Below are 22,338 nucleotides of genomic sequence, written 5' to 3'. Positions count from 1 at the left end.
TCAGACAGACGCCTTAAAAGACAGCAGCAAACGGCTGTCTGGAGGCAGAGGAACCAGTTGCACACAATTTCAGTGCAGTCACGTTAAAGCCTACATCCCTCTGCTCTGGAAACCAGCACAAACCCGGGATGCCAGTGTCAGCTCATTTGAAAAATATTTTTCCATGAAAATTGCTATCCTTGAACTGCTCCTGCAGAGGAGCACTCACACAGAGGAAAGAAGTCGCACTTGTTTACTGAGTTGCCAAAGTGCTGCACCTTGCAGTCAGGTTATTTCTTGGGTTACTATAATTCAGTCCTTACGAAGGCAAACGCACAATTCACTGACAGGTATCTGTCCCAAGCATTCCCAGACAGCTGGACCCACGGGTGGAACACGGGCTCAGTCCTCCTGCATTTATTTTGCACGGACCCTGTCACCAAATGGAAACCACATCCCCGTTGCCTGTGCGCAGGGCTCCTTTGCTGGAGAGAGTCGGACATCTGAGGATGCAACGCCTGGAAGTTAGCACAGAAGGGGAAAAACACTTCACAGCTGGGCTGTGCGATCCCTTACAGCTGTTAATGGTCTTACCAATGGGGTGAATTACACACACGGTAATTGCACACACGTGTGCATTACACACACTTGTAAGGGAGCAAGATTACACCTTGTCTAAAAGAAATACTTGAAAGACAAGAAGTACTGCTATCATTTAAAAAGGGAATAAGTCACAATAGACTCCCGTCAGCTTGTCACTACCTCTTCCAGTGGCTTCTCCCTGATGTAGGTTTTGCAGTAAAATAAGGCGAGGCCCTTTGTAAAGGGCATTGACCACACTGCAGTAATTAATACCTTCTTTTCAAAAGAAATGAGTACCAGCCTTTTCCCTTTGCTAATGAAATAGTGCGTTCTTCAGAGACCAGCAAAAGAGTTTCATTCAAGCCTCACTTCCAGCAATTTTCTTCTTGAGATGAGCTCCAGGTATTAGAGCTTAGTACATCGCTAATTGGCTCAGGCCAATCTCTGTTGCCCCCCATCACACAGTACTGCCTTCTTGGGCGTACTTGCAAAAAGACTTGTAAAAAGACGTTCAGGTCCAGGGCTTCAAAGCATTTAAACACTTACCTTAAACTGAAAAAACTGTGTTGGTGTGAATCTTATGGATGCCCTGGAGCAGAAGCTGGTGTAACAGATAACTGTATAGCTAAAATATTTGAACATACAATTATAAAACCCTCAAGCTTTATTTTGTGTGCCAAAGTACAAGGAAAATGCGCTAGATGCAACCAGAGGTGAAGGATCATAATCTCACAGCTGTCACACGTTTGCAGTTTCTCTGCATGGGAAGCATTGTCCTCAAAGCGATCTGAATTCACGTTGTCTCACAGCAGTCGCACACAGCAGATGCAGCTTTGTCAATTCCTACAATTGTGATAAGTGCTTTATATCTCCTCCAGTAAATGAGGGAGGGCACCACAGTGTGAGCCTTTTCTATCTATCAACACCAAAACCCAAAGAAATAAGAGCAGTGTTACCACTCCATCTGCTCTGCAGACAGTTTGACAACTGCAGACAGCTTTTCTCTCCACCTTCTTAAGTGCTGCAGTGCAGAAGTCACCTCAGCTCTCTAAAACACACAAGAAGGGCTTGCTTTGTTTCCCCCTTTCCTATCAATTAGGATCCGATGCTCTCTGCTTCACAAGACTAATTACTATAGTCCAGGTGAATTTCCCCAACCAAACAAAAACAACCAGTGGTGGAAAAGGCCTGACGCAAAAGGAGCAGAAGAGATGGGTTTTCCACACCCTCACAGTTTGCCGCTGCCCCACTGCTATATATATATATTTATGTGTGTGTGTGTTATATATATGTAAAATATTTTCACCTGTTCATGAAGTGTAGTGCCCAGTCAGAGATGAGCAGGAGGAGCTAACCGCTCTCTAGAAGCACACTCCTGCCTGTTCCTGCTAATTGACAATGCTGCTCTAGTACACGCCTCTGTAGCAGCTAGTCACCTACCTATATCTATATTGAATATGAATTTTATCTGTACAAATATCTATACTTACATAAACATATATATAAAAAAAAAAATATATAGAAAATGTTGCTCCAGCAAAGCCAATAATAAATAGAAAAATAACCCAGTTATCCATGGCAGAAGTGCAGCGTAGTTTTCATTTCCAAGGAATGTCTGGAAATGCTGGGACTTAATTAGCTTTATTTACAGTTTAATTAAAAAAAAAAATGTAGATGTTGCACCTTGTGATGCTTATTATCTCCCGTCAGTGACATTTTCATTGGGGGGTGTAAATATTACAGCTGTCCCATTAACATATAGATGTGTCGGGTAATTACGGGGGGGCACCCATACAGACCACACACCCCCCGAGATGACACTGCAGGGGCGTTAGGAGGCCTACGTGGTGACTGGCTTGGCTGAACTTTACAAATCTGTGTGCTGTAAGCACAAAGCCTGTTCTGGGTGCTGCTCTCAACAGACGGCAATAGAAAGCAGCTTATTTCTCAGCTCTGGAACTTGTTGGGCAATGACAGCTATAGGGAAGCTTTACTGCAGTTCCAGACCCCTGGGCTGGAGGAAACGCACCATCACCTCTGCTCTTCTATCTGTTCAACGGCAGACACAGGACAGAAAAACAACGGCAGAAGGAGACAACACTACTGCATAGCACTTGCCCGACTCCAGCTCTGTCTGTTGCCAGAATACCTCTATCACATTGTCTAATGCATGGAGCCAAGCCTACAGAAAGCAATTTTCTCTCTTCCGCCAGGATGATCCCCATTTCAATACACGAGGCTGCGCTAAGATAAATGAGATTGTTTGTCTGCATTTAAATTACGAATACACTAGAGATAGCTCAAAATTAGCTTCAGCACTCCCTCATTTCTTTCCTACCTGTGAACATGCATAGGCCAAATAAATTAAAACTCAGATCTCAGCTGTAGAACCGTGGAGCCTGCAAATACATACTCATCTGGAGGTTGGGAGCACACTTATTCTTTGCCTGGCTGAGCTATGTGCCGGGGTGGCATACCGGTTTGCTTTCTTTTTCCAACAGAATAACGATGCCTTCAAAAATGGCACTGAAAACTCAAATTTCAAATGATATAGACATAAATTGGCCATTATTAGATTAGTATTTCAAATAATTAAATTGAACTATAGCTGTTGCAGTCAATTAGTATTAATTCATTCACTTGTTGACTCATTCACTTTAGCACATGAAGGTAAATCAGAAAATAATTTGACTACCCAGCCTACAATTAGAGATTTGAAGAACATAACCCAAACACAATTAAAAGCTGCAGTGTTCAAACTGAATCACTGGTACCTGGAGATGATTGTTTCAGTCTTCTGGAGATAAAACTGTCTGCTGGAATATGTCACAAGGAGATATGACCTGGCTGACAGCTATTTCATGTGGCAGCAGTTTGTGTAGTTTACAGTGCCAGCCTCCCAGATTTTCCTTGTGCATAGGCTCTTTATTCACAGAAACTTTGGCACAAACCTGCCTGTAAGTACCCAGGAGGAATGGATGCTGCTATTAATACTACTGGCACTAGCAGTGATGATACAGATGAGCTGTAGAATGCACTCCTCCAGCAAACCAGGAACTGAAAGATCATGTAGTTTATTTTATCAGCTTATTGAAAAATGCTACTGGTAACGTTAGGCTTTCTTAGAAAAAAAAATTCATTATGTTTCTTTGACTGTCCATGTCTTTACCAACGTATTTTCATGCTTGTGGTCTCCTAAATGCCTGGAAGAAGCCAAACACACATATTAGACTATTCACTTACTCAGGTTCCTGTATTGACCCTCCAACACAATGGAATCTCTCAGGAACAGTCTTCCAGTCTTTTGCCATTTTAACCATTGCTCCTGCGTCTAGGACACCATAGCCAAACAAATGGTTGAATTCCAGCCCAACGCCATTTCTGCGCCATTGATGAACCTCATCGTGAAGCTGGTTCCTCTTGGAGGTGAGCACTGTCAGATGCTGCATGTCTCTCCATGTCAGATCCAAGCTGTAGAAGAGCAACATGGAAAACAAACCGTACAGTATTTCCAAGTAGATAATTAAAGACAGTGTGCTTGAGTAAGCCTTTTGCTAAAATTTGCTTCTATGAAGCACACAGAAATTCTATCTGTACACGTATCAATAACAATGCTTCTGTTGATTTCAGTGGGAACAGGTTTTAGTTGTATAATGCTTCCCCAAAATACATTCCTCAAAATTGCAAAATCTCTTCTGATTGTTTCCCTGTTCTTGAAAAAAAACTGCTTTTAACTATACATTATAGATCCACCATGCAATTTTCAAGCTAATAAAATGAGTAGGATATTATACCACATTCTGAAAAGAAGATGAAAAGAAAAAGATGACAGAATTTCACCTAGCCTTCCTCTTAAACCTTGCCCGCTCCTCTTGCTTTTCGCAGGGACCTTCCAAGATTCACCCAGAGAAGCCCCAACCTGATGAAGCTGATAAGCTACAACAATCAAGACATTAGTAATTTCAGTATTCTGTGGATATGGATATATGGACTGTGGGTGGCTGTGGGTTTGCATTCTAAGGTATGGTAGAGGCCTGTCACCCGTGGTATACTACCATGGATGGATGCAGTCAAGTAACATTTGACTAGATTCAATAATAATTTTTCATCAGCAGCTCTTGTCTTCCTAGATCTGCAGTGATTAGGATGACAGGAAGGGCACTTATAAGTTATTACTCTGGAAGCTTTAGAACTGACATTCTAATTCTACATAACTAAAGCTATTCCAGTTGTTTTATGAACTCTTTCAAGATTACAATATGTCTGATTCAAACCATCAACCTAAAAGGATCCGCTTTTCAGCTTCTGTGCCCTAAGTAATAAGCATGTGTGCATGCTGAATGTACACCAGAATAGCCAATTACTGTCATTTCTCCAAGGTGACACAGAGAGCTGAAAAGCAGGTATCACTTGCATCATTCTTATTGAAATCTTCTAAGAGCTGCTACATATCTTAAAACTGTACTTTCCATTTCACAGATTGGTCTGTTTTTAGAGACATGTCAGACATACAGAATCAAAGAATGGTCAGGGTTGGAAGGGACCTCTGGAGATCATTTAGTCCAAGCCCCCTGCCACAGCAGAGTCACCTACAGGAAGTTGCACAGGACAGTGTCCAGGCAGGTTTGGAATGTCTCCAGATTGGGAGACTCCCCCACCTCTCCGGGCAGCCTGTGCCAGTGCTCTGCCACCCTCAAAGGAAAGAAGTTCCTCCTCGTGTTAAGATGAAATTTCCTATGTTCAAGTTTGTGCCCATTACCTCTTGTTCTATCGCTGGGCACCACTAAAAAAAAAAGACTGTTCCCATCCCCCGGGCACCCTCCCTTTAAGTATTTATAAATATTGATAAAATCCCCCCTCATTCTTCTTTTCTCTAGACTAAAAAGACCCAAGTCCCTCAGCCTTTCCTCGTAAGAAAGATGCTCCAATCCCCTAATCATCTTTGTAGCCCTTTGCTGGACCCTCTCCATATATTGTGTATGAGCTGACAGACATCTTGCAGACAAGGAGTCCGCATGGGAGATTGTTGGCCATTCCCGTGAAGGCTAATGGAACTCGCCCAGGGTGGTTCTGCACAATACAATTTAATAGCGCCAGTCTGGAAGGAGACGGGAGACTCTTGACAGTTTTTTCTCTCCCCTGCCGCCTTCTCAGCAAAGGCTACAAACTCAATTGCAAACCAGGGGTATTAGTCTAATTTCTCTAGTCTAATTAGTCTAATTAGTCTAATTTCAAACTCGTGACAGTTTGGCAAGAGTAATTCCAGTCTTCGTAGATAGCTCAAATGAGGAGGAATGGTAATTGTTACTGAGATATTAAGGTTGTAATCCAGGTTAAACATGCAGTGGTCAGAAAATTCATTAAAGCTTTATATTTTTATGGGTATATTTTATTACATGGTGGCTGTCCCACTGAACGGATTTGATAGTCAAAGGAATGATCATCCGAACACTTAGCATGTGTGTTTTATGTGTATAAAACCTGAAAAATGAGATTTGGCCCAAGTCATGTTCCAAGCACAACAATCATTGCTCGTCTAATGATGTAAACTTTGTCTTCTCTGGCAAATCTTCACTCTGCTGCACTGTTGAAGAAAACTGTGTACATAGTGCTCACTTCATGCCGTGGTTGCAGCAACCGAAGCAGTGAAACTGAGCAAATGTTGTCTCACTTCATAAAATAATTTAACACAAAATAAAGAGGTGGTATAGGTTATTGTAAGGAATACTTTTCCTAATCATTAGAGAAGTTGATAACAAAGAAAGATATATTTGAAGGCTTCAATGTCGTGAATAGCATGGAGATGGTAAACAGACAGTGGATATTTATTCTTTCACATAACAGCAATTATGTAGCACAGAAGCAAATTACCAGCAATGGGTTAAGAAAAAAAAACAAAGGAAACAGTCCCCACCACCATTGCCAAAAAGTATTAATACTGTGGAACCGACTGCCACTGGATGACACAGGTGGCAAACACAGACAAGTTGAAAAAGAGTTAGACAATTTCAAGGAAGATAGATCTGCCTGTGGCTATTAAACAGGATAGGCTGACTGCTCTTTCCCCAAACCACTGTTGAAAGATCACTCTTAATCCCTGTTTGTTGTACTCTCCCCTAAGCATCTGTCATTGCCGACAGGATGTGGCACAAGATGAACTCCTGTCTGATACCATAGGTTCATTCTTATGTTTTTGTAGGCTGGGCATTGCACACTGGATATGCGGAGAAATGAAATAATCTCTCCTTTCACAGAGTGCTGGAGAAGACAAACCCCTGGAAGCAGCAGATGGAGAGGACACAGAGGGAGCGTGTCAGCCAAAACCTATCTGCTATATGGCTTTGGCAAGACTGTTGCCCCACCTGTAAGTTACCGTGCACATCACTGCTGTAGCAGGCAGCTTCTTAGCTGCTCGTTCTAGCCCCGTGCCACAGCCAGCCAACTTAAATGATGAACAACATTAAACAAACCACAGGCCCTCTGGTCTCTAGAGCTCACAAGAAATTTCTCAACAGCGTACTTAGCCTCCAGGGCCAAGGCGAACACTCCGGCTGCTTCAGGGGCAGCTGCAGACGTTCCCGAGTGACGCAGCGTGCAGTTGCCATATAAATCCGTTGTAGCCTGCAATGATATTAGATGTAATTAATGAAAGCAGCTTGTCCATTTTCCTTGCAGCTACAGACTCAGAAAAATACAGGAAGTGGAATTTGTGCCCTTGCTCTTCTGTGTTTGTTCCTAGGATCTGTTTTCTTCTATAGAATAGCGTATCAATTTAAAAACACAGTGAGACATAGTTACAGAAGCTGTGAATGCAAGACTAAAGCATGATGTATTAAAACACGGTTCATTACCACTTAGAACTCATAAACTCATATAGATGGCATTTATTTCCTATAAACAGTTTAACCAAAGGCCTTAAATTCCCTTGTGGGTATCAGAAGGATTTGAATCTAGAATTGTTAACAGTATTGAGGTTTCTAACATTTGTGCAACTCCAGAACCAACAGCAGTACCAGGCTGCTAGCTTCTATGCAGATTAGTCACTAGAAAAGAACAGAAGGAAACATAAGAAATACATTTTATGGCAATAATTACAAAGGTGCCACAGATCATCTTAGCTATATCAGCACAGAGCTCATACCAAGACAGAAAACAGTATTTTTCCATCTGCTACCACACATGGGCATTTAGGATTAAATAATGTGTTGTTGGGGTTTGAGACAGGGCCATGGAAAACGTATAACATCTTTTGGCAAAAACTAACCTTGAGTTACTACACCTGAATTTTCTACTCTGTGAATTAGACTATGTCCTGGCTAGTCTGAAGGTGCTTAAGAGCAGTGTTCAGTATGGTGGAAGAGAATCCCAATTATACTTGAACTGAAACTGCATATTTTCCAGTTGTAGGTATGGCCCTGTAGAGGACTTAGTACGATGCTCCCAATGCTCAATAGGAGACTGAGGGTGATCTGAGCCCCCCTACAGTTCCCCTGTGGGTAACTGAATGTCTTTCTGCTCTGTGCAGCTTGTAGCACAGCAGAAGTCTGGTTCATGACTGCTCTACCAGTACAGGTTAAGTATGACCTCAGATGTTGACACTTTTCATTTAGATTTTTTACAGAGACCTTTTGTCACACGGTCCTCTGTGAAGAGTGCAATTGAACTTCTAAATCTGATTTCTGATAAACTAAAGCACTGACTATATGAAGCTCTAAGAGATGGAAGATCATTGCTGTGCTCAATATTAATCCCACATCTCCTCAGCTGACAGTTTTGGCACCATCATGTACTGCAGATGAGAAAATATCCATCTCAACAAAGAACCATCTGCTGCTCCAAAGCAGACTGAGTTGTAATAGGTCGTGGGAGTGCACAAAGACAGCAGCAACAGCACAATAATATCTGGACTCACCACGCCAGCCTCCGGATTTCTCTTCCTCCCATTACTAAAGGTGGAGGCTAAGGTTGAAGAGCAGCTTTCATCATACAGAGCTGTCCGTCCATCATTTATAGCAGAATTGATGGAGATTGTCCACATGCTTGATGCATAACCATCACAGTTACAGTCATCATAGCTGCCCCCATCTCCAGAGGCCCAGACATAGATGCTTCCTTTGCCGCCTCGGCCCTGTGAAAGGGGAAAATCGACCCTCTTGTGATAAACGGCAAATAACAGATAGCAGCTACTTTAAACTGCACATCTAACTGTAAAGCTAGGCATCTATAAAGGAGAAAAGTGGTCCAAACAAAATACACATCAACCTTAAGCTGAAATAACATGGACTTCTGCAGGTTATTAAATCCAGTTAACTGGCAGCCACAGCCCGTTCTGCAACCTTACGTACACAGAGCACTTCCATTTATCTCCTAGTTTGCTTGACGCCCTGAAGGCTCCTGTGCCAGATGCTAAGACATTTTATGGATTCATTAGCATTTATGTCAAGGTCTAAGTGCTATGAGGAAAGTGTTCTTTTAAAAGGGATACAGGTCATCTCACACGCTGGGTTTGTAAGATCCAATTAGGTTCAGGCAATGGCTGAAAAACTCTGTCAAACTGGCACCTTTTTCTCTCAATAGATTTTTCTCCAAAGGCATCACTGACTCAGAGCTGTTTTTCTGACAAACCAGCTTCTACTACTAAGCAGAAAATAAAGTTATGGGGACCATATGAATCATCTACAGAAAGACGGTCTACCAATTACACTGAGAAAGTGAGAGATGGATGGGAGAGCCTGAAGCAGAAGGGCAGCTATAAAGGCTTCCCATTAGTTAAAGGAAAAAAATCCGTATCCTCTCCCCAGCCTCCAGACAGGTAAGGAGTGGGAAGGAATCAACTCAGCTCCTTCTTCTCATCCCATAATAAGAAAGAGGTAGGGGCTGCCTGGAAGAGGGTTAGACCCGAGAACCCTGACACTCAGGGAAAGATCACTGCTACTGAACCCAAAGCTCAGATCTCTCACTGATTCCAGCACAGCCACTATTTCTCTCCAATGTTTACTTCCAACAGCACCAGAAGGGCACAAGGCCACAATTTAACACACTGTTTATAAGCATTGGGCAGAAGGTAAGAAAAAAAATCTCCTCTGGCCTCTTCATTGACCAGCATGAACTGGAAGTTAAAGAATATACAAACATAGCAACCTGCAATGGTATTTTAATAGGGAACCTTTTCTGCCAGGAATTTAAATCAAATCTAAGCTCCCAGCAGTAGCTTCTATTTTTCATACCCCACTGAACAGAGCAACCTCATTATTTCAAGCATGTTAGTGAGTTGCATTATAATCCACTGAATTGCACAGCAGGTTTGCTGCCACTGGGATACATAACATCTCAGGACATAGATTTTCATAATAAAGATGATGACTATGAAAAAGTGTATTGAAATCAGTCTAAGAACTCCCACAAAGATCTGAGATCATTCATTTGAGTTTTAAGGCAGGGGGATACTGTTGCAAAAATACATACTCGAAGAACAAAATAATTCCAGCAAATTAATTAAAAAAAAAATTAAAAAGGTCAGCATAACAAGAACGGTTATGCCTTTTTACTCTGACTTTTTCCCCTACAGGACCCAACCCTGGCCTTTGGACTCACTTCAGAGGCTACATCCCAGGTTTGCCATCACGTCCACATACACCATCACACCACCCTGCCACCATCTGCCTCAGTGGCAGCTCAAGCACATCTCATGTCTATCCCAAAAAGGCAGGCTGCTGCCCAACAGAGAGCAGGTGGCTCCTGGTGCCAGGAATAGCATGTTTGGCATGTATGGACCTGTTCTTAAGCAACCTTTTCCTTCCAGCCATTTCAAAGGGAGAGGAAACACTTCATTTTCCTGTGATAAATTCCCCAAAGGAGCTTGGCGCCTGGAAGTCAGCCGCTGCAGCGTTCAGCATGGGGAAGCAGACTTAGCCCTGTTCGGCAAATTGTTCCACGCTGCCAAAATTGGCTATTGCGGTGAAGCATTCCAACCCACAGGCAGGATTTGTTGCAGAAAGTCAGAAAAGAGGTGTAACAGGTTGTTGGTGGGGAGCAAGGGGAATCCAGAGAGGAGATGAAATTTGGGCGCGAGTCTGTGGGTAGAGTTAGCCTGCTGAGCACTCCTGAGGAGCAGTGTTTGCATGTAATTACTCTAAGGTGAGAATGGCCTTAGGATATCACTTCTACGAGAGTCACATCCACAAGTGTGGCTTAGTGTTAAAACCTGTAATTCACCACTTAATACTCTTAATTTCAATTGCCTTTCCTTCTTAGCCAGGACTGGAAAGAGGAGCAAACACTACCGGACTAAACTGATAAGCAGCCCAAGGGCATTATTTGCAATGATGCTTAGGACTTGCTGCTTATATTTCCCAGAGCCAGACCCGCAGGAGTTGGATAGTTTGCACAGGCAAACTGTTTGGGGGCTATCCTCAGGCAGCATTCCGTTTACCAGGCAGAAATATACGGCTTCAAGGGAAGTGAATTTTCAATTCTCTGAATGGTATTAGTCTGAACCAGAAAAATCCCAGTTGGGTCAACTAAGGGTCATATTTAAAGCAAACGGAAAGCTCCTATCGCATCTCAACCTTACATGAACCTAAAAAATTTCAGTGCTGTCACTCAGCTTAGGCTGCTGTATATTTAGGCCAAAAACAGGACTGGAGAAGGTGGTAGTAATACACACTACAAACACCAGAGGGAGCCTGAAGGAAGATTCAGGAAGAAGAGAGAAGACCAGCAAGATAGTAAGATATATTTTTAAGAGTATCTTTCCTCCAGAATCCTGCAGAAACGTGCTCATTTCCCCCCAGAGCTGCACAGCATGGCACCCACACTTCTGAGCCATCTGAAGCTGTATCTCAGAGCTGAAAATGGATCTCGGTGCATTTAGTACTAGCCCAGGAGAGGCCCACCTCTCAATTCAGGCTAAACCAGAATTAAATCTTGGGCAAGGCTATACGCTTAGAAAGTCGGAGACAGCTACTGTGAAGCTCTCCTTCCAGAAGCAGCGGGTTTTCTATTTCCAGTGTCCTTCGTGGGATGTTGCACTACTAGCAAAAAATATCCCTGAGAAATCTTCTTACTCCTTTTCTCATCTTCTAAAGAGCATAATCCCAGAAAAACTTCTATATTGAACTAAGTTGCAAAAGTGAGTTGGCAGGAGACTGCAGCCTAATTCACCTTATGTAACTTCAGCCACATCTTTAAACTTTTTTTTTCCTTGTTATTGGTTCATTCATCATGGTTACTGGGCTAGTGCCTAAGCCAGTGTTTCTCAAAGTTTTTTGGTTGCTGGATCACACTTTCCAGATAATAATGGGCGGTATTTGACAAATAAATCTCCTCCAGCTTCCCTGACCTTTCACATCAAAGCTGGCAAGTGCCTGTGTAACTAACAGCTGAGCCTCTAACATGGCCCAGGCTCTACAATGGTTCACCCACTCCTGCCTGGCCATCAGGGTTGCTAAAGATGGATGGAAGGAACACAACAGCCTGTACAGCACATTTCTGATGGCCTTTGGCTTTGGCCTAATGCCTCAGTCAGAGATCAGGACCAAAAGTTTCCAACTAGTACAAGTTAAAACCAAAGAATGGACTCCTGCCCTGAAAAGCCACGTACCAGGGAATGACAGCATCAGGACACCAGCTGGCAGATGGGTTCAGGGTAAGAAGAAGAAAAAAAAAGCAGTACCTGACTACAAGGAGGTATTTTTTTCTAGGCATGGTGAAAAGGTATTTCAGGATAAGGACAGCCACATGGTTTGCTGATGTTTATGATCTGTCCCATTTCTAAGGAAGAAAATGCAGATGATGCACATATGAAAAAAATACAAAAAATTACAGAACTGGAAATTGCTTTCTGTAACAAATTCAAAGGACATACTATTTTATAAGCACCTTTCTTTTTGCGTGACATAGCTATTTTATAATTTTTTCCCTTAAGAAAACAGAAGTGTTTCAGCTCCTTCTATATCATTTAATAGCAATTTATGTGCCTGCTATGGTAAGAGATAGGCTGGTTTTCCAGGAAAAATGAGAAATTCTACAGCTTTTCCATGGTTCCTACTGACTTATGAATAGGACTCAGTTAGTTTCCATCCCCTATTAATTTCCACTGCATTTTCCTCTGAAAATAGTGTTTCTTTCTCTTCACGAATGAATTATTTGAAAATCCTTATGTGTTTCATAATTAAAAACTGCATCCTTCAGTAACAATTGCTAATTATCTCAGAAAGTATAGTTTGCAGCCCAGGCTGGCAATGGGAAATCGCCATCATGCCCCCAGGCTGGGGCCCACCAAGGCAAGGACAGGCTGTGGCAGAGCTGTGGGACCATTTTCCTGCTGTCACGACTTGATGAGGAGCATTGGGCTGGGCTCTCAAGACATCCAGGAGCCTATGCAGAGACCTTGCTCTGCCTTGGTCTCCCCACCACTCCCGTGCACGAGCGGTCCAGCTATGCAGTGTAAGCCAGCTGGAGGCAGTGAGTCCTTGGCATTGCTGAACTGCTGCTCATCTTTTGCACTGCCAGGGTTTCCTGGAGCCTGCTTGCGTGTTCCTGCATCCCTGACATGGTGCCAGCTGGACAGCCCATTAAGCTGTCTTGGCTCCTCCAACAACCCCTGCATCTGCCAGGCTGGTTTGCCCAGAGCAATCTGGTAGCCTGCTCCTGTCCTATACTGGTTTCTCAGGGAGTGCTAAAATCTAAAAAGCAAAATCTAGGCAGAAACACATGCCTGACAGCCAGCCAAGTAAGCTCAATTTAACCACGCAGACTCCAAAGTTCTAAGCAGGAAACGTATTTGGATTTCCAAAGTTTGCTACAGTACACATTCAGGGGGACAGCTGTCGTTTTTGAACCTGAATGCCTTAGCGCTTCTCCCATGTCCAGCCCTTTCTGAAAGCCTGGAGCTGCTGTACCATGCCCCTGGAAAAGCCCAGGATGTCTGGCCTGCCCAGCACACCCCCAAGTCACGGAGTTCAGTGCAGAAGAAACAGCAGCTGGGTTATCCTACTCAAATTCACCACTGCCAAAGGTGGTGTCCCTTTGCTGTTGGCCTGTCTAACCTTCAGGCATTCAACGGAGAGGGAGGAAAGGCTGTTTTGGCAGGAGCAAGAACTCAGCTGAACACTTGGCTGCTATGCAGAGGATGACCGTCACTTGGAACCATGTTTCAGTCGTGCGTCTCCTGGTTTTGTCCCTCTGTTGTCTTCCATAACTCCCTGTCTGGTTCCTCCTAGCAGATTTCCAGAACTATTTTGCTCAAATAATAATCACCCAAGTACAAGAGACTGCTGCATACAAGACTCTCAAACTAAGCCCTATAGTTGTTAAATCCTAACAAGAGGCTTTGTGTAACTTATTCTAGACGTGGTCACAGGTACTGGACTCCCACCCACCAATCCCCAATTAATTGCATAATTGTTAATACCTCCTTTGACTAAAAATAATGCTTGAGCTATTTTCTATGTCTAAATTACTGTTGAAACTGGATGGATTTCTGTTAGCCAAGAGAAAGGAATGGAAAATTACACTTTTGGTGAAGAGAGACAGCATTAGGTTCCAATTAGGGCTCAGTCCAGCAGAGAAACGGAGAGGGAACTTTGAAAATCCTGAGACAAAACCTTTTCATTATCCACCCCTTTTTGTTGAATCCTGGGCTGCGTACCACAAGTGATAATGCATTACTCTGAATTCTGAAAGCATAATTCTGGTATCAATAATATTTGCAAAAATCAATCCTGTATTTCTGAGCTAAATTATCACTGAGAAAAAGATTCTAAACACCTGATTTACTTTTCAGCAGTGACAATGCTGGTTCTCTGCCCAGAGCTCCCAACTGCTGGAATGAACCCCAGCTTCACCTGTGGCACTTGCAACCCTGTGCAAAGGTTCCCAGCTTGTAGCACCAGCCTTGCTGGGAAGAAAAAGCACATGGCTGCTGAGTTGTGGCACAGAGATTAGGCAAAAACACTCCTGGGGTCAGAGTGAGACAATAAAATCTACATTTTGAGCTACATTATCATCTTGTCTCCTTAGAAAACAGTAATTTACATGTCAATAAAGAAAGTATTTACATGTGGATCTTACAAATATTGCCATGTTGGCCCAACCTATTGACACTGCAACTTTCTGCTCTTTAGGAAACAGTCATTTGAGTCTTTGTGAAGGGCAGTATTTAACCCTGCCACAGGCCCATGCAAAGCACAAACCTATGACAGCCAAGGTCCTGAGTTGACTAAGACATCCCTGAGGAGGCCAGTATCACAACAGAAATCAGTAGTGCTTGGGTTTTGCCCCCGTCCTGTCCTCAGAGGCACACGCCCATTCCCCCATCTGTGGCAGGAGAGCAGAGGGACACAAACTGATCTCCAGACCTGGGTCATGTACTCAGTGGAAGGTTGTGTATCCCATCACCAGGTCAGAAAAGCTGGTCGTGCTGTCTTACAAAAGCCTGAAAATATCCCCGATCAGGTGACTTCAGAATTCCAAGCAGATATAACATACTTGTGGGGTTTTAACAAGGTTTGATTTTCACTTCAATAAGACAAAGCATAGAATTATCATGCATATTCCAGCCACAATAGCAATATGATAGTAATGGGCTCCCAAGTTATAAAGAAGCTTGTAAGGCTTCCTCAGAAATGGAGTAATCAGATGGTTGCCAGATCATAAACTAATTTCCCTATCCTCACTTGGCTGTTGAGCAAATAAAACAACGTTAGAAGTAGCACCTTAATAAAGAGTATGCAGTTAGATATCTTCAGCATATTTCAAAGAACAGTAGCACAATGTCTGTGGCCTTGGAGAGAGGCAAATGAGAAATATTATCTTTCATTTTTAACACCATCCTTTCTTCTTTCATTGGTGAGCCCAATTACAGAGCCATGATGAGACTATAAATTCTTAATACCGCTCCCCTGGCAATTTGTACTTGTGCAGCATTTTCTTAGGTAGAGCCATATTATGGAAGCAATAACGTTTTCACCAGCACAAGCACCAATGGATCATGTCTTATATATTCTGGCTGAGCTGGCGACGTCTCAAGAAATTAATTCAGTCCATGAGCAACTCCTCACAACCTACTAATATAAAAGCCTACATCATAAAAATGCAATAGATAGAGACCAGCTTAGCTCGATTACTTCTTTTTACTGCCTTAAATTCCAATAGCTGAAGCTGGAAAGAACTGGATTCATAAAATGGCAAATAAGAAACATTTACTGGATGTTGCATTAAAGACAGGATGTACCATAAAATGTGGGTGGAATTAGTTCTTGAGCTACTTACCTCTTCCTCTTTAAGATGACTGCTGATACAATTCTGGATGCAAGGTACCAGAGAACAAAAAGTCTGTATTTAAGAAAGTTGTGCTGTCACAGGAATCCCTCTACTGTCCCTACCTCCTCATCCATGCTCTCTAGCTCTGAAGTGTGTCAGCACAGGTCAGACAAGGGATATGTAAATCACACAGCACTGCTTTGTCCAGCCACACTATATATAAAATGCTACTACTGGCTCACTCCCCACTTTTTTCAAATGAAAGTATTGCTCAATCAGACGAGATAGCTCACTGTGCTCAACACTGCCGGGCTGCTTGCTCCTAAGTCCATCATCCCGGTTTCTTGCTCTGCTCAGAGTCTTAGTTTGTATTTCTGCACCTGCAGTAAAATCCCTCCATAGCTCATCAAAGAAGTATATCTGCAAATACACGACACAGAGTGATTAGAAGTGATGGAACTGAGCACACAAGCAGCCTGGTCTTGGTGCAGGACTAAGATATCTAAGGACAGCCCAGAGCAATGTTAGGCTGGTGATATACGGAGACTGTAAAGAAACATATACTTTTTCTCCCTAGATCCCATAACCTGCTACTGATCATAGATGTGGCTCAGATGGACTCTAGAGGCCAGATAATAAAATCTCATTAACAACATCCATTTTTTGCTCCTGGCAAGTGCGTTTAAAGAAAGACAGAGCAAGCACGACAGCACATTCGCTGGATCTCTCTTTCACCAGACAGAACAGTATTTACTCCTTAGCCTCTTGTGGACTACCATAATGGATATCTGACTTGGATGCAGTCTAGCACAGTCTCCTGTTATAGCCGGCAGCCAGCATCAGGTGCCTCACAGCCACGGGCAAGTGCAAGACCTCCTCATTAGCCAGGTACTGGATACTCACAAGTTTCAACCTAGACTTTACTAACTAGAAGTTGTATTAAGTCCTTTCCAATTACATCCCAAATATGCGTTTTCTAGCAGCTGGAATTTGCATTAGGTAAGATTGTTCGTCTGTGTCAAATCAGCGCTGGTAATTTGCTTATGGATGTTTGAGTGCATGAAACTCTTCCAATCCCCATTCTCTATTGCCTGCTACTTCAGCTGCGAGCTCATTTATCTTCGCAGTCTACCTACCACTATTCAGTGACCCGCTCACACTGCTGACTACTGCCCTTGAACAAAAGTCATGAGATAACACGGCAAAGAGCAGATTGCACTAAAAATGAGTGAGACTGTGGCTTAATAACAAAAAGCAGCTTGAGTCTCCTTACCAATGCCTTCTGATTACATGTATTACACTGATACCAAGTTCATGCACACATGTGTGCAGCCTTAGAAAAGCAATTAGTAAAAGAGCCCATAACGGAGTTGCCAATGTGATGGACAGATTCTGCTGTCCTTAATTACGCTATTCTAATGCTGCCTTTATTTATGCTTTTTACCTTACAAGCAAAGAGCACCCCAAAGGGAAGGTATGATTAAGACAGAAGGTAAGAATTAGCTTAACAAATGCCAAGAACGGGAAACGGAAGAGGAAAGGTATGAAGATGGGCTTAGCCCACCTGGTTATGGCTGCACAGCTTCAAGCCATAAAAACAGACACACAAACAAGAACTCTCACAGTTTCTGCAGTTAGCATCATCTTAGCGTTATCAGGTGCCAGTCACCCAGCATCCCAGCAGCCCTGGAGGGAGGGCTTCAAAAGGACATGACAGCAGAACTGAATTTGGGGGAAAGATTAAACTCTTGTCAGTGAGTTTCTCCTTAAGCCGGGTTCCCAAGTGTGGTGGCAACAAGGTAAATGTTACCTGTGTTTGTCAACTCAGTTAACTGCATATTCCCTGTAAGAATTTCGTATCGCTCCCCCTTATTTATTTTTAGTTTATTGCATTAGAAGCAAGGACATTAATCTTGCTCTGTGCAAGAGATCCTACGTTTCCTTCTAGGACGTTTGAAAGTATTGCTTTTAGTTTAATAACACATTTTTATTCTCAGCATGTTGCTTCCTCCCTGCCAATATTTCAGCTTCATCACTAATTCATGAACCATCACTCTGGTGAGAATCAGCTCTAGACTGAGAAAAAGAATTCCTACATTTATTTGTCTCTCGGTTTATAAAAGATACTTTCCTGTTTAATAAGAGGGGATTTTATTCTGAAAAATGATCATAAATTAGATTTACATTTTTACAGTCAATAGAGAATTTGATGCATATATTATAGACCTAAACTAGGTAAAAGGGTATTGCATCAAAGGCTGATTAGTCTTCACTTACATGCAGGAGAGTCTGTAGTGGGCTTTTCAAAGCAGCATGGAGAGTACCCAGCATCCACTGACATGTTGAAATACCTTTAGAAAATATGGCTCTCCGCAAAAAGAAATCAGAACAAACCATACCCAAAACCCCTTCTATGACAGGAAATGTAATGAGCAAAATAAGGGTAGATAAAGCTACAATCACAATGCAAAGGGAGTTATTTGGGGTGGAGCTGTCTCTTCTTTGCTGCATGTATTGCTAGGGGATAGCTGGGATACTGCCTCTATTAAATAAAGTGTAATTGTCCCTGGACAACAGTATCACAGTATGCTAGGGATTGGGAGGGACCTCAAAAGATCATCTAGTCCAATCTCCCTGTCGGAGCAGGAACACCTAGATGAGGTTGCACAGGAAGGCGTCCAGGCGAGTTTTGAATGTCTCCAGAGAAGGAGACTCCACAACCTCCCTGGGCAGCCTGTTCCAGTGCTCTGTCACCCTCACTGAGAAGAAGTTTCTTCTCAAATTTAAGTGGAACCTCTTGTGTTCCAGCTTGAATCCATTACCCCTTGTCCTATCATTGGTTGCTACTGAGAAGAGCCTGGCTCCATCCTCATGACGTTCCCCCTTTATATATTTATAAACGCTAATAAGATCACCCCTCAGTCTCCTCTTCTCCAAACTAAAGAGACCCAGCTCCCTCAGTCTTTCCTCATAAGGGAGATGCTCCACTCCCTTAATCATCTTAGTTGCCCTACGCTGGACTCTCTCCAGCAGCTCTCTGTCCTTCTTGAACTGAAGGGCCCAGAACTGGACACAATATTCCAGATGCAGTCTCACCAGGGCAGAGTAGAGGGGAAGGAGGACCTCTCTCGATCTACTAACCACCCCCCTTCTAATACAGCCCAGGATGCCATTGGCCTTCTTGGCCACAAGGGCACAGTGCTGGCTCATGGTCATCCTGCTGTCCACCAGGACCCCCAGGTCCCTTTCCTCTACACTGCTCTCTAACAGGTAGCTCTCCATCCTATACTGGAACCTGGGGTTGTTTCTGCCCAGATGTAGGACCCTACACTTTCCCTTGTTGTATTTCATTAAGTTATTCCCTGCCCAAATCTCCAGCCTGTCCAAGTCTCTCTGGATGGCAGCACAGCTCTCTGACGTGTCAGCCACTCCTCCTAGCTTAGTGTCATCAGCAAACTTGCTGATAGTACACTCAATTCCCTCATCTAAGTCATTGATTAATATATTGAATAATATGGGCCCCAGTACCGACCCTTGAGGCACTCCACTGGTTACCGGCCTCCAACTGGACTCTGCCCCATTGACTACGACTCTCTGGCTTCTCTCCTTCAGCCAGTTCGCAGTCCACCTAACTATCCAATCATCCAGTCCACACTTCCTCAGTTTAGCCATGAGGATGCTGTGGGAGACCGTGTCAAATGCTTTACTGAAGTCAAGGTAGACCACATCTACCGCTCTGCCATCATCCATCCACCTCGTTATTTCCTCATAAAAGGCTATGAGGTTGTTCAAGCATGACTTCCCCTTGGAAAAGCCATGCTGACTGCCCCTAATAACCCTCTTATCCTTGATATGCCTTGAGAGGGCACCAAGGATAAGCTGTTCCATCAGTTTCCCAGGGATGGAGGTGAGGCTGACCGGTCTATAGTTACCCGGGTCCTCCTTCTTGCCCTTTTTGAAGACTGGAGTGACATTTGCTTTCCTCCAGTCCTCAGGCACCTCGCCCATTTCCCAAGACTTGGTAAAGATGGTGGAGAGTGGTCCAGCAATGACTTCAGACAGCTCCTTCAGCACCCGCGGGTGCATCCCATCTGGACCCATGGATTTATGGATGTCCAGGTTGCTTAACTGGTCTCTGACTCAGTCCTCATCGACTAAGGCAAACTCATCCATTGACTTGACTTCATCTTCATCTGGGGTCTCAGCGGAACAGGACTCCTCAGGACAGCCCCCGACAGAGTAGACAGAGACAAAGAAGGCATTCAGTAGTTCTGCCTTCTCTGTATCTTCTGTCACCAGGGCACCCACCCCATTCAGTAGTGGGCCTACATTGCCTTTGGTGTTAGTTTTATCTGCCATGTATTTGAAAAAGCTCTTCCTGTTGTCCTTGACCCCTCTTGCCAGGTTTAACTCTAAGGAGGCCTTAGCTTTCCTAGTTGCCTCTCTACATCCCCTGACAGCAGCCCTGTACTCTTCCCAAGTGGTCAGCCCCTCCTTCCATGATCTATAAACTCTCTTCTTCCACTTGAGCTTGCCAAGCAGTTCCCTGTTTAGCCACACAGATCTCCTGGCTCCCTTCCTTGACTTCCTACGTGTCGGGATGCTCTGATCTTGAGCTTGGTAGAAGCAGTCCCTGAATGCTGACCAGCTATCCTGGGCACCTTTACCTTCAAACAGCTTTGTCCACGGGATTTCCCCTAGTAATTGTTTGAAAAGGCCAAAGTTTGCCCTGCTGAAGTCCAGGGTTGCAATTCTGCTTGCTATTCTGCTTCCACCAGCCGAGATCATGAACTCCACTATCTCATGGTCGCTGCAGCCAAGGCAGCCTTCAACCTTTACTCCTTGAACCAGACCCTCCTTGTTAGTGAGGACGAGATCCAGCAGTGCACCTCTCCTAGTCGGCTCCTCCACCATTTGCATCAGAAAGTTGTCATCAATGCATTGGAGGAACCTCTTAGACTGAGGCTGGCTGGCTGAGTAGTCCTTCCAGCAAACGTCCGGAAAGTTAAAATCCCCCACGACAACCAGGGCCTGTGACTGTGAGGCCACTCTCAGCTGCCCATAGAAGGCCTCATCAACTTCCTCCCCCTGATCTGGTGGCCTGTAATAGACACCCACACAGTGTCACCCCTGCCAGCCTGTCCCTTAATCCTCACCCACAGACTCTCAACTTGCTCCTCAACTGCACGTGGACAGTACTTGGTACATTGTAGTTGCTCTCTCACGTAAAGGGCAACTCCACCACCTCACCTGGCTGGCCTGTCTTTCCTGAAAAGGACATAGCCACCCATGACCACATTCCAGTCATGTGAGCTGTCCCACCATGTCTCTGTAATTGCCACCAGATCATAATCTCCTGACCGAACAAAAGTTTCTAACTCTTCCTGCTTATTCCCCATGCTGCGTGCATTGGTGCACAGGCATTTCAGGGAGCGAGCTGAGCACACCGATTTCACCCTATGGGTATGGGAGGCCTCCCGGCCTTTATCAATTCTGGAGTGCTGCCCCACCAATGCAAGCTCAGTAACAACCCCATCCCCCTTCGAATCTAGTTTAAAGCTCTCCAAATGAGCCCTGCTAGCTCCTGCCCCAGCATCCTTTTGCCTCTGTGAGATAAACCTTTCCCACGTGTCACTGTCCAGACTGGTGTCTTATAAAACCAGCCGTTATCAAAGAAACCAAAGCCGTGCCTGTAGCACCAGTCTTGAAGCCAATCATTTACTGACTTAATTTTTCCATTCCATCCCACATCATCACGTGAAGATGGAAGGAGAGAAGAGAAAATAACTTGAGCCCCAGAGTCCTTCACCATCCGCCCCAAGGCCTTGAAATCTTCCTTCATTCCCCTCAGGCTGCGTGATGCGGCTTCCTGCCCATCCATCTGGAATATCAGCAGTGGATAGTAGTCCGTTGGGTGCACCAGGGTGGAAAGTACCCTGGTGATGTCCCTGATCCGGGCTCCGGGTAGACTACACACTTCCCTGTGGTGAGGGTCAGCTCTGCATATCGGGCCCTCCGTCCCTCTCAGAAGGGAATTGCCTACTACAATTACCCTTCGTTCTTTTTTATCAGAGGCAGTCTTGAGGCGTGGAGTCAACCGCCTCTTCCTATATGACCTTGCAGGTGGGGCTTGCACCACATCCTCGCCTACGTCTTCTTCAAGATCCAGGGCCTCAAACCTATTACGGAGGGGCACCTGGGGAAGCTGAGCAGGTAGAGAGGGGGGTTGCCCATGACACCTAGCTGGAACTTGCCTCCACCCCTCATCATCTTTTTGGATCCCTACCTCTGCCCGACAGGGACAGGGCAGGGGGTCCATCACCCTCTGGGGGGTATCCCCTTGGGGCCTTTCTGTCTGGCACGTCAGGGAGTTGCTCCACCAGTCGATCTCCCTTTCACATATATTTCTTCGATAGAACCCAGTATTATTCCTTCTGCTCCCTAATTCTGCAATGGCTGTTTGACAGAACTGGGTTCCTAATACAGACTCTCCTGTTCATTTTATACTTTCTG

The 22,338-nt window shown here is 44.2% G+C and overlaps 1 protein-coding gene across 1 annotated transcript in view; it reads right to left on the bottom strand.

Annotated features, from left to right (window-relative positions):
* The window catches only part of PCSK2 (proprotein convertase subtilisin/kexin type 2), a 108,820-nt gene that overhangs the window by 1,295 nt on the left and 85,187 nt on the right, over positions 1-22,338 (bottom strand). Inside the window, exons 9-11 of the mRNA XM_082481437.1 lie at positions 8,474-8,689; positions 7,082-7,182; positions 3,805-4,032 (exon numbers count right to left, since the gene is read on the bottom strand). Of these exons, the coding sequence (XP_082337563.1) occupies positions 3,805-4,032; positions 7,082-7,182; positions 8,474-8,689 (545 nt within the window). The remainder of the gene's footprint in view (positions 1-3,804; positions 4,033-7,081; positions 7,183-8,473; positions 8,690-22,338) is intronic.

This window comes from Vanellus vanellus (assembly GCF_965231255.1).
Source record: "Vanellus vanellus genome assembly, chromosome: 3".
In the NCBI taxonomy this organism is placed as follows: domain Eukaryota; kingdom Metazoa; phylum Chordata; class Aves; order Charadriiformes; family Charadriidae; genus Vanellus; species Vanellus vanellus.
Note: the sequence above shows the minus strand (reverse complement) of the source record. Positions and strands in the feature narration are given on the sequence as shown.